Source organism: Mobula hypostoma, chromosome 15, assembly GCF_963921235.1.
Source record: "Mobula hypostoma chromosome 15, sMobHyp1.1, whole genome shotgun sequence".
In the NCBI taxonomy this organism is placed as follows: domain Eukaryota; kingdom Metazoa; phylum Chordata; class Chondrichthyes; order Myliobatiformes; family Myliobatidae; genus Mobula; species Mobula hypostoma.
The window spans coordinates 15,078,492-15,093,759 of record NC_086111.1 but is presented as its reverse complement, the minus strand read 5'-3'; the positions used below and the strand labels follow the sequence as shown (position 1 = coordinate 15,093,759).

General features: G+C 43.1%; 1 protein-coding gene across 3 annotated transcripts in view; it reads left to right on the top strand.

Moving 5' to 3' along the window:
* The window catches only part of gmppb (GDP-mannose pyrophosphorylase B), a 34,202-nt gene that overhangs the window by 4,360 nt on the left and 14,574 nt on the right, over positions 1-15,268 (top strand). For all 3 annotated transcript variants that reach the window (XM_063067766.1, XM_063067764.1, XM_063067765.1), the window contains 5 exons: positions 712-760; positions 1,330-1,472; positions 2,320-2,478; positions 11,319-11,397; positions 14,699-14,826. In XM_063067766.1, the coding sequence (XP_062923836.1) occupies positions 712-760; positions 1,330-1,472; positions 2,320-2,478; positions 11,319-11,397; positions 14,699-14,826 (558 nt within the window). The remainder of the gene's footprint in view (positions 1-711; positions 761-1,329; positions 1,473-2,319; positions 2,479-11,318; positions 11,398-14,698; positions 14,827-15,268) is intronic.

The window sequence follows — 15,268 nt, the reverse complement described above, 5'->3', positions numbered from 1 at the left end:
ATTTGTCCATCAGCCTAAATCTAGTGCATACTTTTAAACAAAGTGGGTAGAAAATATTTGAGTTCAGGAGAATGACCAAGAACCATGTCGGAAATTTCTGCAGTGAAAAGTATAATATTCCGCAGCTAAAATCAATAAGGGAGCTGTGTTCCAATGAGTCACAAAACAGAAAAGATCCTCTGTTCACTTTTATATGTGAAAGAGAATTCATGAACTTGCAATCAGAAATTGCCTCTCACAACCTCAGTATGCATTCCTTTTAAGGACAGTTATGCTGTAACATCGGAAAAGCACTTTGCCATATCCACAAAACGGAATTGTGATATTTTCCGGGAAATCCTTTTATAATGTTGTTAAAGGGATCAAATGTTGGACGAACTTTTCTGTAAGAAATGTCTTAAATTTTCTCACGTCCAGCTGAGAGTACAAATGAGAACTCTGCTTAATACCGGAAATGAAGGAAGTAATTTTAATGGTGTAGCATGCTCCCAATGTTGCCAGGAGTGTTCGTATGCATAATGTTCCCATGTGCCTTCCACCTCTGGTTGGATGAGCACCTGATCAGGTCAGATCGCTGATCATCTATCCAACCCACCCCCTCCAACTAGCTCAGTATACCTGAATAAAATCCCTCTAACAAGGTAGCAATGAAAGATCAGAGACTTACAAGAGAAAAGGTGAAGTAACTGTATACTTCATTATTTCCTTTAGCTGAATATTCGTATCTCAATGTCTCATGAAAAGGAGCCCTTGGGAACAGGTAAGATATCTCTCTACATGTCGGTGGCCGCAACTCATGGTCCTATTATTTGTTTATCAGCACTATAATCCGGATTGAATTTAATATAATTAGATCCAATCAAACAAGTAACATTCTCTTCTGGAATGAAGTATTTTGTTTCTTTTGTAGTTCTTAGTGTTTCATTTTGTCCACTAAATGTTTCAGGAAATAAGTTTCTAAAATTTCAATAATATTTCCTTCTGTTCAGAGATAGATGAAATGTACCCTTCGAAGGCTGTTTATATTGTGCTTGATTAGTTTTAGCAACAGGTATAGGCAACTTAGACTCTCGTGCCCATGATTAACTTAACTTCCTTTCCTCTGATATATTCTTTCTTCACAAAAAAAAAGTGTTTGTCTCTAAATTCCAGTTGGAAACCTGGATCACAGATTGGCAGATTGCTATGTTTGATGTTAGCCTGTCTGTAGCAAGGGGGGAGAAGGTAGGATTCAGATAATTTTGAAAGAGCGTTGTTTTACAGGCTGTCATTGACTGTACTCTAGTGGGTAGTAACACACTGCCATTCTTTCCTCACTCTTGTTTGTAGCTGGACCTCTGGCTCTGGCCCGTGAATTGTTCGCTGACAGTACGGAGCCTTTCTTTGTCCTAAATAGTGATGTCATCTGCGACTTTCCCTTCCAGGAGATGGTCCGCTTTCACAAGCATCATGGGAAGGAGGGTACCATAGTGGTAAGTATAATGCCCAGTAACACTGGGTTAGTAAGTAATACATCAATTTTGCATCACAGCAGAGGAATAACCATCTCCAAGAAGGGAGAGTCGCCCAGTTTCAACATGCTGGGTTCACCCCTGACTAGAAACTTGACTTGATGAGCCACATAAATACTGCAAGAAATGGATAGAGGCTAGGTATGCTGCAGTAAGTGACCCAACTCCTGACACAGGTCACTTGGGCAGGCCTCCAAAACCGGTGACTTCTACTGATGAGAAAAAGAAGGCAATGGGTGTCTGGGAGCACCACTACCTGCTGTTCCCCTGCAAATTCACACATCAACTTGACTTCAAAATATAGCCCTGGTCTTTTATTATCGATGGATCTAGAACTCCCTCCCCAAACAGTACCTCAGAAGCACCTTCACCAATTAGAGAAGTTGCTTCTGAAGGGTGGTTAAGAAAGCCGATAAATGTTGCCTTTGACAAAGAATGCTCAGTTCACAAAAGATGAATAAAACCAAAAGGCTTTGTCTATGGTGTAATGATTGCTATAATATCCATTGAGGAATATACCTCCTCAATGTGGCCAAAGTTACTGCTTTAAGGCTAAGTATGTACAAGATTACAAGATTTCTTTCTCAGCCATCACTGCCACCAGTTCCACGACTGAGTGAGACTCCAATCTCCCTACCACCAGTTCCAGAACTGAGGGAAACAGGGATCTTCCTACCACACATAGAGTAGAGTGAGCTACCTTCTTGCAGTTGCGACAAATGAACTGAGAGGAAAATTTGTCTTTTAAAGATTCTTGCTGCCCTTGGAGTATTTTAATGACCATGTCATCTGCTCCTTTATTTGACAGGTTACTAAAGTGGAGGAACCTTCCAAATATGGGGTGGTCATATATGAAGCAGAGATTGGACGGATACACCGATTTGTGGAGAAACCTCAGGTGTTTGTGTCAAACAAAATCAATGCGGGAATGTACATCTTCAGCCCCTCAGTTTTGAACAGGATACAGGTATGATCATCTTCACTAGAAGGAAAATCTCTGGTCCAAAGTGTAGTGGAGACTACAATGCTTTGTGTTCAAAGTCACTTGTATGATGAAGGTGATGTGAATTTGGGTCCTGTTACCAGATGTCTTGACCAAGTTTCTTCGTGAGAAACTTAATACTGATGAATGAACTTCAAATCATATCAGGACTGATGTTGTCATGATGGAAGGTGGAATAAGGCTATTCTGTCCTGTGAAGATCCCAGGGGAGGTACAGCAAGGATTAGATACAGCAGTTCACCATACTTTCCCAACTGTGAACATCACCCCCACCAGCCTCTTTCTGCACGGTTAGTGTGTACTGAATGACAACACACTGTTACAGGAAGCTGTGTATTGTATCCTCAGTCTGAAAACTGTCCTAGTGAGCTTTCAGCCTGGTCTGGAGTGCACTGGGGCCTATAATGCTTTGGTTTAGTTGCTGCTGGATATCACTTCTGTTAAGTATCTATTTGGTGTTCCACCAGACGACCCAGCAATAGGAAAATGGACATGGTTTGATGTTGCATTTAGCATGTAACACTTTGCCTACTGTCTGGTTCTAGGTATGGGTTGATGTACTAGTACTGGAGATGGGGGAATTTAAGATCCAAAGTTAGATTGGAATTGCTGGTATAAAGATGGTTAAGAGGAACTTAGGAGTTATACAATATCATGATGGGTTTAGACAATGTAGCCATATGGGATCTGCTCCCCATTGCAGGTAGTTCAGGGATCAGGTTTAAAGTGATTAAAGGATGCAGTGAGATGCAAGGATAAATGTTTTTTTTTGGAGTATGATAATATGATAATGTATGATACTGCCTGTAAGATTGATGGCTACAGAGTCAATATGGCATTTCAAAAGGGAATTTTTCTGTGCTCTTGCAAAATAATGTAGGCAGCTGCAGGAGAATGAAAGTATCTGGGAGCTGGTGTGGATATATTGGTTGTGATTGTAAGCTGCAATCTTAAAACTGGCATTTGTTCTCATGGATGAATAGCTGTCAAATGAAAATGTGTTCACAAGACATCGTGCAATGAGGATATTTGGGCTCATAGATTAAGAGAGTGGTTAATTATTTGGAAATGTAGTTTAGTATGAGTTAAGTGTGAGGAACCTAAAGCAGACTGATAAGGAGTGAGATTACAATGAGTACAGAGAGATGTATGGAGTCACAAATCAGTTAGCAAGTTAGGAAGATAAGTTTGATGTTAGACATTGGATGCGGGAGTTTGGAAATAGGGAAATTCGTTACACCGATGCAGGATGTTGCTGGAATCACACTTAGTCTTAAGTCCATTATAAAGGCTATCCAAAAGAGATTGACTGGGCTAGTTCCTGAGTTGAGAGGATTGTCTTGTCACAAACAGGTAAATCATTTAGATTCTTTAGAGTTCAGAGGAATAAGGATTAAGGAATACTGGGTTCAGAGGAATACTGAAGCATAAAGATCCTTAGAGGTATACAACGTTTTCACAAGCGGGAGAGCCTTTAATGAGGGGACGTAGTTTCAAGATTTGGGGTAGTCATTTAAAGATGAGGTATGGAGGAATTCCTTCCTGCAGAGGGTGGTGAATCTCTGGCATTCACTGCAATAGAGTGTTATGGATATGAGAAATTTGGAGGTTGGAAATAAGAGTTATCCAATGCTGAAACAGACTCTTCAGCTCAACAGGTCCAATCCGACCAAGATGCTCCACCCATTTGCCAGTGTTAGGCCCATAACCTTCTAAACCTTCCCTATCCATCCAACTGTCTTTTAAAATAGTTATTATTCCTTTCTTAACCATTTCTTTGGCAGTTCATTCCACATACAAACAAGAGAAAATCGATTCTGCAAATTGAAAGCAAAACACACAAAATGCTGGAGGAACTCAGCAGGTCAGGCAGCATCTACGGAAAAGAGTACAGGCGACGTTTCGGGCTGAGACCCTTCAGCAGGACTGGGGGAAGAAGCTGAGGAGTAGATTTAAAAGGTGTGGGGCGGGGAGAGAGAAACACAAGGTGATAGGTGAAACCTGGAGGAGGAGGACGTGAAGTAAATACATGCCACTCTTTGAGTAATAAAGAAGTTAGATTAGATTAGATTAGATTAGATTCAACTTTATTGCCATCGTGCCGAGTACAGATACAAAGCCAATGAAATGCAGTTGGCATCTAACCAGAAATGCAAAGAATAGTGTTCTTTACAAAATAACTGCGAATAAAAAGTAAGTGCTACAGCACACAAATATAAAAGTACTGAGACAGTACAATATGGGTGCAATACTGCTTAGCGCTGTGATGTGAGGTTCAGCAGAGTCACAGCCTCAGGGAAGAAGCTCTTTCTGTGCTTGCGAGTACGGGAGCGGAGGCTCCTGTAGCGCCTATCGGATGGGAGGAGAGTAAAAAGTTGATGGTTAGGGTGAGATGCATCCCTGGTAATGCTTTTTGCCCTGCCCAGGCAGCGTTTATGGTAGATGTTCACAATGGTGGGCAATTGGGTGCCGATAATCTGCTGGGCAGTTTTCACCGCACGCTGGAGTGCTTTGAGGTCTGATAGGGGACAATTGCTATACCACACTGAGATGCAGTTGGTGAGTATGCTCTCAATGGTACAGCGGTAAAAGTCCGTCAGTATCCTGGGACAGAGGTGAACTTTCTTCATGCTCCGCAGGAAATAAAGGCGCTGTTGTGCCTTTTTGATTGAGATGGAGAAGTTCAGGGACCAGGTGAGATCCTTTGAAATGTGGACACCAAGGAATTTGAAGCTTGATACACGCTCCACTACAGCTCCGTTGATGTAGGTGGGGATGTGAGTGTGGCTCCTAGCATACCTGAAGTCCACAATGATATCCTTGGTCTTCTGGGTGTTAAGGGCCAGGTTGTTGTCAGCACACCACGCGGCCAGGTGCTGGACCTTGTCCCTATAGGCCGTCTCGTCATCCCCTTTGATCAGGCCAACCTCTGTGGCTAGAACCGTGTACAGGAACGCAGTTATAGGTGAAAAGGGAGTACAGAAGAGGGCTCAGCACACAGCCTTGAGGCACGCCGGTGTTCAGGGTGAAAGTGGAGGAGGAGAGGTTGTCTAACTTAACTGATTGGAGTCTGTTAGTCAGAAAGTCCAAGGTCCAATTGTAGAGGGATGAGCTGATACCAAGCTGGTGAAGTTTGGCGATCAGCTTGGAGGGGATCACAATATTGAATGCCGAACTAAAGTTAATGAACAGCATTCTGACGTAAGAGTTAGTGCTGTCCAGGTGGGTCAGGGCAGAGTGAGGTGCCGTGGAGATGGCATCCTCTGTTGACCTGTTGGTGCGATAGGCAAATTGATGTTACCCCTCAAACTCCTATTAAATCTTCCCCTCTCACCTTAAACCTATACCCTTATGTTCTTGATACCCCAACCTAGGGATAAAGACTGGTTGCATTCACCTTATCTATGCCTTTCCTCTCCTACACTACAAGGAATAAAGGCCTAGCCTGTCCACCTTCTCTCTTTAGTTCGATCCCTCAACACCTGGCAACGTCCTTGCAAATCCTTTCTGCACCCTTTACAGTGCAGAACCTTGCTGTAGCAGGGTGACCAAAACTGAATATAATACTCCCAAGTGTGGCCTCACCACCACACCTGAGATAGTGCACCTGCCTCCCAACTTCTATACTCAATGCTAGCGTGCCAATAGCCTTCTTCATCACCCAATAACTCCACTTTTATTGAATCATGTACTTGTATTCCAGGCCCTTCTGTTTTGCAACACTTTCTGATCCCTACTGTTCATTATGAAAGTTCCAGCTTGTCTTGACTTTCAAAGTTAGAACACCTTGCACTTATCTGAATTAAACTCCATTTGCCATTTCTCTGCTCACTTGCTCAGCTGATCAAGACCCCGTTATTTTTTATAACCTTCATCGTCCACTGTACCACCAATTTTTGTGCCATCTGAAGACTTAGTAACCATTTTGTACGTTCTTCCATCTGTGGGCTCAGCACTGACACCTGGTGAATACTACTAGTCATGGGCCTCTAATGTGAACAGCAACCATCTTTACCCTCTGCTTCCTATCACCAAGCCAACTGTGTATTCAATTAGCCAGCTCTTTTTCCATGCCATCTAACCTTCTAGAGTAGACTACCATGTGGAACCTTATTAGAAAAGCCTTACTGAACCCATATAAACCACATACATTGCCCTGTCCTCATTGACTTTCTTGGTCACATTACCAAAAACTCGAATCAAGTGCATAAGACCTGAACTCCTATGCACAAAGCTGTGCTAACTATCCCTAATCAACCTGTCTTTCCAGATACATATTCCTTGGAATGCTCTAGTAACTTACCTACGACAGATATTATACTTATTGATCTACAGTTCCTAGGTTTCTCTTTGCAGCCCTTCTTAAATAAAAGCACAACATTCACCAGCACGTCACCCGTGACTAATGATGATGCAAGTATCTCAGCCGGGACTTCCTGGAATTCCTTCTCCAGCCTCCCACAGTGTTCTTGGACAAACTTGGTAAAACCCTAGAATTTGTCCACCTTTATATCTTTTAAGACAACTAGCTCTGCAGTAATGCTCACTATCCCAAGTCCTCTACATTTAGTTTTTTCTGAAATGTTCACTGTCTTCTTCTACAGTAAATAAAAGAAGAAATATTCTTTAATTACCTTGTCCATCTTGTGCAGCTTGATACAAAGGTGTTCTCTTTGGTCCTTGAGGGCCCCTATCCTCTCTCTGACAGTCAGTATAGCTTTGTTCATGAAAAGTCATATCTAAAAGATCTCTTGTTCTTTGAGGAAAATGAGGGTCGGGTGCTGGATGTTGACTGTATGGCCTTTGGTGAGGTGCCTCGTGGCAGGCTGGTTTGGAAGATAAGGTCACATGGGATCCAGAGAAGATCATGGATTGGATTCATAATTGGCTCAGAAGCAGCAGAGGTGATGGTCAAGAGTTGTTTCTCAGACCGGAGGCCTGTATCCAGTGGTGTGCCACAGGGGTCAGAACTGTGACTTCATTTTTTTTTATATAAGTTATGGAAAGGATTTGGATTTTTTTTTGGCAAACTGCAATCGGCACGAGAGGTTCGTTGGTGACATAGCGCGAGGTTTAAACAGAGCTTTGGTGCTTTTGCGACTTTTCATCGGGCTGCAGTCGTAATGATCTATTAGACAGTCAGCAGGAGCCAATAGAAAGAAGCAAAGTGTGAGTGAGTGGTCAAATTTAGGCAGGCAGAGGGTTTCTGTAAGTTTCTAGTTTTTCTTTCTGTAAGTACATAGCTAATGTGCTGAGAATGTGGGTCCAGAGTTAGTGGTATGTTCCTTGTGTGATATGTGGGATAGTCACTCCTAAGTTGCAAAAAGCAGATACCTGGGTGACTGTCAGGAGAGGGAAAGGGAATACACAGCCATTGCAGAGTATCCCCATGGCTGTCCCCCTCAATAGTAAGTATAATTGGGATTGGGTTTGGGAGAGAAGGCCTTTGGTTTCTTGTCATTTTTAATTCTATTTTCCTATCGCCATACCAACCTACCTGTCCTTGGCCTTCAGCACTGCTAGGGAGAGGACAAATGTAAACTGGACGAGCCTCATCTTGTATTCTGCTTGGGTGATTGCAACTGAATGGTTAAATTTTCCATATTCAAATAACCCGCACCCAATATTCTCCTCCCACACATACTCACCTGTCCATATCATTTGGCATCTGCAGTCTCTCATGCCTGCAAACTGATGGTGTCTTTTTGATGCCTTTGATAAAGTGCAGACATGGAGGTAAGAACAAGGCATTCATAGATCCCTGGGGGACACCCAATATAATTGGGGATGTCTGGGTAGAAGCTGTTGCAACCTGGTTCTCTAGATTGGTAAGAATTGAATCAGGCGAGTTTGGTCCCATCACAGAGAAAGAATTGGACGAGCATGGTCAACCATTGATTTTGTGCCTCTGACGTGAGCCATTTCAGTACCATCATAGAGCGCTACAGCACAAAGAGAAGCACTTTGGCCTACCTAGTCCATGTCAACCTGGTCTTCAGCCTGGTCCCATCTGCTGTACCCAGACCACAGCCCTCCATACCCCTCCCACTCCTGTACTTACCCAAATTTCTCTTAAATGTTGAAATCGAAGCTGCATCTGCTGGCAGCTCGTTCCATCCACACTTGCACCACCCTCTGAGTGAAGAACTTCCCCTTCAGATTCCCCATATATACAGTAAACTATTACCTTTAAGCTATTACCACAGGTTCCAGTCTCGCCCGACCTGAGAGTAAAATGTCATATTTATACTCCTCATAATTTAGTATGCCTCTGTAAGATCTCCCTTCATTATCCTGTGCTGCAAAGAATAAAGTCCTAACCTTCTTAAACCTTCCTTATAACTCAGGTCCGCAAGTCTCTGCTCCCTTTCAATTATTGATATTTTTTCTGTAGGTGGATGACCGGAACTGCACATAATACTTCATATTTGGCCTCACCAACATCCTGTACAACTTCAACATAACATCCCAGGTCCTGTACTCAGTACTCTGACTTATGAAGTCCCTTTATTTTACCACTCACCTTAGTGTGTAAATTTAATTCTGTTGGTCTTACCCTGGTTTGTCCTCCTGAAGTGCAACATGTCAGACTTGTCTGTATTGAATTCTATCTTCCATTTTTCAGCCTATTTCTGAAGTTGGTCCAGATCACTCTGTAAGCTTTGATCGTCTTCCTTGCAGCCCACTATGTACCCAATCTTGGTGTCATCTGGCAAACTTGGCGATCATGTTTTTCACATTATCAATAAATCATTAATATAAGTGGATGGCTCTTGATGTGAGTTGGCAACAGCACATGACGAACGTTGAGCTCTATAACAACCTACGGATGCTCTCCACTAAAATCGAGGCAGGGAGACTGCAACTAGCGGGGCACTGTCTACGCCACCCCGAGCTACCTGCCAGCCTAGTCATCATATGGGAGCCCAAGCACGGGAGGATGAACCCTGGGCGCCCTGCCAAGACTATGGTCAACATGCTCCTAGAAGACAGCGGCGCGGCTAATGTAGATGAACTGAACACACTGATGTGGGAGAGGGAGAAGTGGAGAGTCCGTCATCATGCCTGACGCCGGTCCCCTAGGCCTGAGTCAACGTAGTAGTAGTAGTATTAATATGTGGTAAATAGCAGCACTGATCCCTGCCTCCAGTCTGAGAGACAACCATCTACTACCACTCTTGCCACTTTCTGCTAAGTCAATGTTGAATCCAGTTGAATATTCATCCTGTGTCATTTTGTGTCAGTCTTCATGGTAGAGGACATGCCCAAAATGCAACAAGATGTTAGGAATGCAATAGGAGGTGAGGAACTTGATACAATCACTGAAGAGCTGGGGGGGGAACGCCGACTCAGACCATGAGGGGCCTGCATTGGGCATTTTCATGCCTTACAAGGTGCAGATTGGAAGTCTGTGTGGGGCGCTACTCCTCACGCAGACACCAGAGCAACGTGTGGTTAAGTGCCTTGCTCAAGGACACAAACACGCTGCCACAGCTGAAGCTTGAACTAGCGACCTTCAGATCACTAGATGAATGCCTTAACCACTTGGCCACGTGCCCAACACAAAGAGATAGTGCTAGGCAAACTAATGTGCTTCAAGGTAGTTAAATCTCCTGGTCCTGTTGGAATGTACATCTGGGTATTGGAAAAAAAATGGCAGAAGTTATAATAGTGGTATTTGTGATAATTTACCAAAGTATACTGGATTCTGGACGGGTCCCAGAATATAGAAAGACAGTATATGCCACTGCCCATGAAGAAGTGTGAGGCAAATTTAAAGTCAGTTGTTGAAAGTCACGGTTCCAATTGAGTTCATCAAGTCCAAAGGTTTGTCCCATAAATGCAAGTATGTTGAGACTGGACCTTTGAACCATGTGGCAGTTGACTGGTTCCCAGCTGCCAATCTGAACTGACCCAAGTATTGGTATTTATTTTCTGTACGTTCCCAGTATCACTATTCCATCTAACACCAACTGTGTGAGCTTTTGTCAAACAATCTTTAATGTGACATTTTATCAGAAATTCTTTGATAGTCTAAATATGCCACTTCTGCTGCTTATTCTTTAGCTATTGAGATACTTCTTTGATGTAAAACCTTTGGCAACTCCAAATTCCCTTTAATTAGGCCATAATGACTCTGTCCAATCAAGTTATGTTTTCCTAAGTGTCGTTATCACTTACTTCATAATTCTATATTCCATATTTCTTTGGAATGTAGAGGGGGTCACTTCATCTTGTTGCGTCCATGTCAGATAACAGAACAATCTTATTTTCCCGATGATACTCCCTATAATGCATTCTCCCCACATTTCCATCAAATTCCCCATCCCATGATTCTACCACTTGCCTTGCATATTAAGGCCAATTAATAGTGGAACATTAACTTAGCAACTCGCATATCTTTGGGACATAGGAGGAATCCAGAGTACCTGGGGGAAACCCACCATCACAGACAGAACATGCAAACTTCACACAAACAGCACCAGAGGTCAGAATGGAATCTAGGTCACTGGGGCTTTTAGAAAGCAGCTCTTTGCTACAGTAAGTGCCAGCAAATGCTGTCGGCCCCAGTTCTCTTTCCTCTTTCATTCCCTTATTTCTTGAATAGGGTGCTATATTTGTTGTTTCCTTAAATTGCTGGGGTCACTGGGGAATCTTTTTAGATCACCTACTTGCATTCACTGTCTGCACAATCTGCTGCCTAAACACAGACCTTCAGGTCAGGGAATTTGTTAGCTTTAAGCTGCATTCGTGTGAGGTGAAGTCAATGGCATTGACTCTGCATGTTGTTTATTTTTCTGCAGCTCAGGCCAACATCAATAGAGAAGGAGATTTTTCCTGTCATGGCACAGGACGGGCAGCTGTATGCCATGGAGTTGCAAGGTGAGGAATTTGCCCAGAACAGGTCTGGAGTATGGCATCCAGATTCTTTATCACAATGCAAAATCACTGGGCTTCAAGTTGGGCCACTTTGTTCTGTTGTAATGACAATCCTTCTTTATTCCCACTAGTCAAGCTCATTGTCTCCGAAGTTGAGTGGTGAATGTCTGTGAACTGCTTGGCTTGGCGGAGGTTGTTCTCCTCCACTCTTGGGCACTCTTTTGCTAATTGGAGGACACGAGAGGAGAGGACATTTAGGGCAGGCCTTTTACCAAATCTACCATTTTAGTAGCTGCATCTCAGGATTGGCCAGGGGTTGAACTGGTAACTTCAGTCATTTTTTTAAGCAAGCATTCCTGAAGGATATTCATACATTGGATTCATGGAATCCTAATTATCTCTGTCTCCCTCATGCGCTTTCCCTCCACTGATTCATTCATAACCTGCATAGGAGTCACTTTCACTGTTACACTATCTTCTGTCATTTTCAGCAACACTGTGGAAAGTAGCATGGGAAACAGGCTGAGATAGAAATCTTTAATAGAGCCGAATCTGGAAATCTCTTCCCAAAAAAAAAGCTGAGGGTGTTTATTAATTGGAGCTTTCTTTTGGAGATTGAATTTTGGAAAAGGACAATGAAGGATGTGAATTAGTGGATTCAAACATGTATAAGCATGTATAAGATTCTTGGTGCAGATCTAAACACCATAGGGAAGTTGTCAAGGTGGTGGTGAGGATGCAGGGTTTTGCTGAACTGAGAAGATTGACAGAAGCATTTAAATCTGTCTATTTTCAATCTTTACCCACAGGCACACAAGTTATTCCATCTCGTGAATATTCAATTTTAAAGATACCAATTCTGTTCCCGTCAGCTACAGCCAGTAAATTTGAGAAGGTCATGCCTGTGCATAACAGAGAATGTGTTTCCTCTCGTGACTGCATCTTTTGTCCATGATTTTTAATCTAAGCACTCTGGTTGATTAAGTGGTAGCAATATCCCTTCTCATGCACCTCAGCGAAACTTCCTCTCATCTGCCTTTGTGACAGGTTCTCTGATCTCAGATTCCTCAACCTCGGAACAACCCTGGTAAAGCTTTTCTGCATCCTGTCAAGGATCTTTGTAACCTTAGGGTTACTGGAACTGGATACAGTACCCCACTAGTGGACTAACCAAATATTAAACAGGTTATAGTCATAGTCATACTTTGTTGATCCCAGGATTGAGGATTTATATATCCTCAATTCTCTGCATTTGTACAGGTAGTTCTGCTATAATGTGAGTTACATTCCTGAGAATCCTCATGTTATAGAAAATTGTGGTACAACAGAACAGGCTGTAGTTGCCTTCAAAGCACAAATGTAAACAGTTTATTTTTATCACTATTGCACTATAACCAATGTGGTCCATTAATGCAAATAGTTTTCTATAATCCATCAATCCCATTATAACCAACATGTGTTATAGCAGAACTCTGTCTGCACTTATCATTCTTATGATTCTCTTTCCACCTGGCCTGCCTTTTTGCATAATTTAAACAGTGATGCTCAAGTGTCTCTGTTCCTGAACACAGCTTGATCAATGTTCTTTCTTATTCCACCTACCATCTACCACACATCTCCATGAGATTTCATTTACCACTTCTGCGAGTAGCTAATTTTGTACCTCTATTTACGAAGAGAACAAGGGCAAATCCTGGGAACTATAGACTGGTGAGTCTCACAGCAGTTGTAGGGAAATTGCTGGAGAAGTTTCTTAGGGATTGGATGTATGAGCATTTGGAAATCCATGGCCTAATTAGGGAGAGCCAGCATGGCTTTGTGTGGGCCAAGTCATGTCTTACCAACTTGATTTGAGTGCTTTGACAAGGTGACAAGAGAGATTAATGAGGGTAGGATTTTAGTAAGATGTTTGACAGAGTCCCTCATGGAAGGTCAATCCAAAAGATTAAGATGCACGGGATTGGCTGTTTGGATTCAGAACTGACTTGCACATAGAAGACGGTAATGGTCGAAGGGACGTAAGCTGGAGGTCTGTAATTAGTGGTATTCCACAGGGTCTCTGCTGTTTGTGATATATATAAATGACCTGGTTGAAAATGTAGTTGGGTGGGGTAGTAAGTTTGTGGATGATACCAAACATGAGGAAATCTGCAGATGCTGGAATTTCAAGCAACACACATAAAGTTGCTGGTGAACGCAGCAGGCCAGGCAGCATCTCTAGGAAGAGGTACAGTTGACGTTTTGGGCCAAGACCCTTCGTCAGGATGATACCAAGATAGGTGGAGTTGTGGATAGTGTAGAAGTCTGGCAAGGAATACTACGCGATATACAAACGTTTGCAGATCAGTTGCAGATATGGGCAGAAAAATGGCAGATAGAGTTTAGCCTAGATAAAATGTGAGGTGTTACACCTTGGTAGGGCAAATGCAAGGAGGCAGTACACTGTTAAGGGCAAGAACAGTGTTGCTGAGCAGAGAGATCAAATTCAGAGATCCACGAAAGTGGCTACATGGGTTGATAGAGTGGTTAAGAAGGCTTAAGGAATGCTTGCTTTTACTGGTTGAGGCATAGAGTTGCAACTTTATAAAACTCTAGTTAGGCCACTCTGGAGTATTAGATACAGTTCAGGTCGCCTCACCATAGGAAGGATATTGAGGCTTTTGAGAGGGTGCAGAAGAGGTTTACTAGGATGTTGCCTGTTTTAGAAGGCAGGTTCTATCATGAGAGGCTGGATAAACTTGAGGGGAAATCTGATGGAGGTTTATAAGATTATGAAGGCTTAGATAGAGTAGACAGGGGAGTATCTTTTTCCCAGGGTAGGAATGTCTATACCAGAGGGCATGCGTTGAAGGTGAGAGGGAGTAGGTTCAAAGGAGCTGTGAGGAGTAAGTTTTCTTACTGAGAGAATGGTGGATGGTGGTGGAGGCAAGTACATTAGGCTTTTAAGAGACATTTAGATAGGTACATGAATAGGAGGAAGATGGAGGGATATGGACATGGTGTAGGTAGGAGGGATTAGTTTTTGGAGATTTTCGATTTACGTTTTAGCTGGTTCGGTACAACATTGTGTGTTGAAGGGCCTCTTCCTGTACTGTACTGTTCTGTGTTCTAGCTTCTTTACCTGCTCATCTGCCAGCCTTTATGGCTTCTCACAGGCTCTCAGGAAGAAGGTGAGTGGAGAATGTTGGCAGTCACAGTCTCATAGGCTGTTCTGACCCAAATGTAATTCCTGCTGACCCCACTTGAAACCGTGGTCCTGAATCTCTGGCCTTGGCAGCTCATGCAAACATTTTTTTGTGTCTAGGATTCTGGATGGACATTGGGCAGCCCAAAGACTTCCTGACTGGGATGTGCATGTATTTGCAGTCCCTCCGACATAAGGCACCGGACAGATTGCACCAAGGGCCTGGTATTGTTGGAAACGTGCTGGTGGTAAGTTGCAGTCCTGGTGGGTTTCACACCTTTCACTCACATTTCTGAGCTTTGTTTCTTGGTTCTTGTGATGGGGGACTGGTCTTGTGCAAGCTTGTGACTTGTACCTTGCTCCCTGTCCAATCTTTACAGCAGCAGCAGTCAGTGGTTTGGGCCTTTGGCAGCAGTATATTTGCTGTGTTTTGGGTTGGGTCAGATGTGGCCCCCAGGCAGAATGTTGGACCTTGTGCAAGGCCCACTAAGTCCGTACAGCTTTTGTCTCCCTGTTATTAGAATCTTGAACAGACCTCTTGCACCATAAAGATGACCTCTTGATCTTTCAGTCTACATCCTCATGGTCCTTCACCTTATTTGTCTACCTGTATTCTGTTATTACTTGGACATAGGAGCTGGATCAGGGGTTCACTGCTTCATGTCTGCTCCGTCGTTCCATCATGGCTGA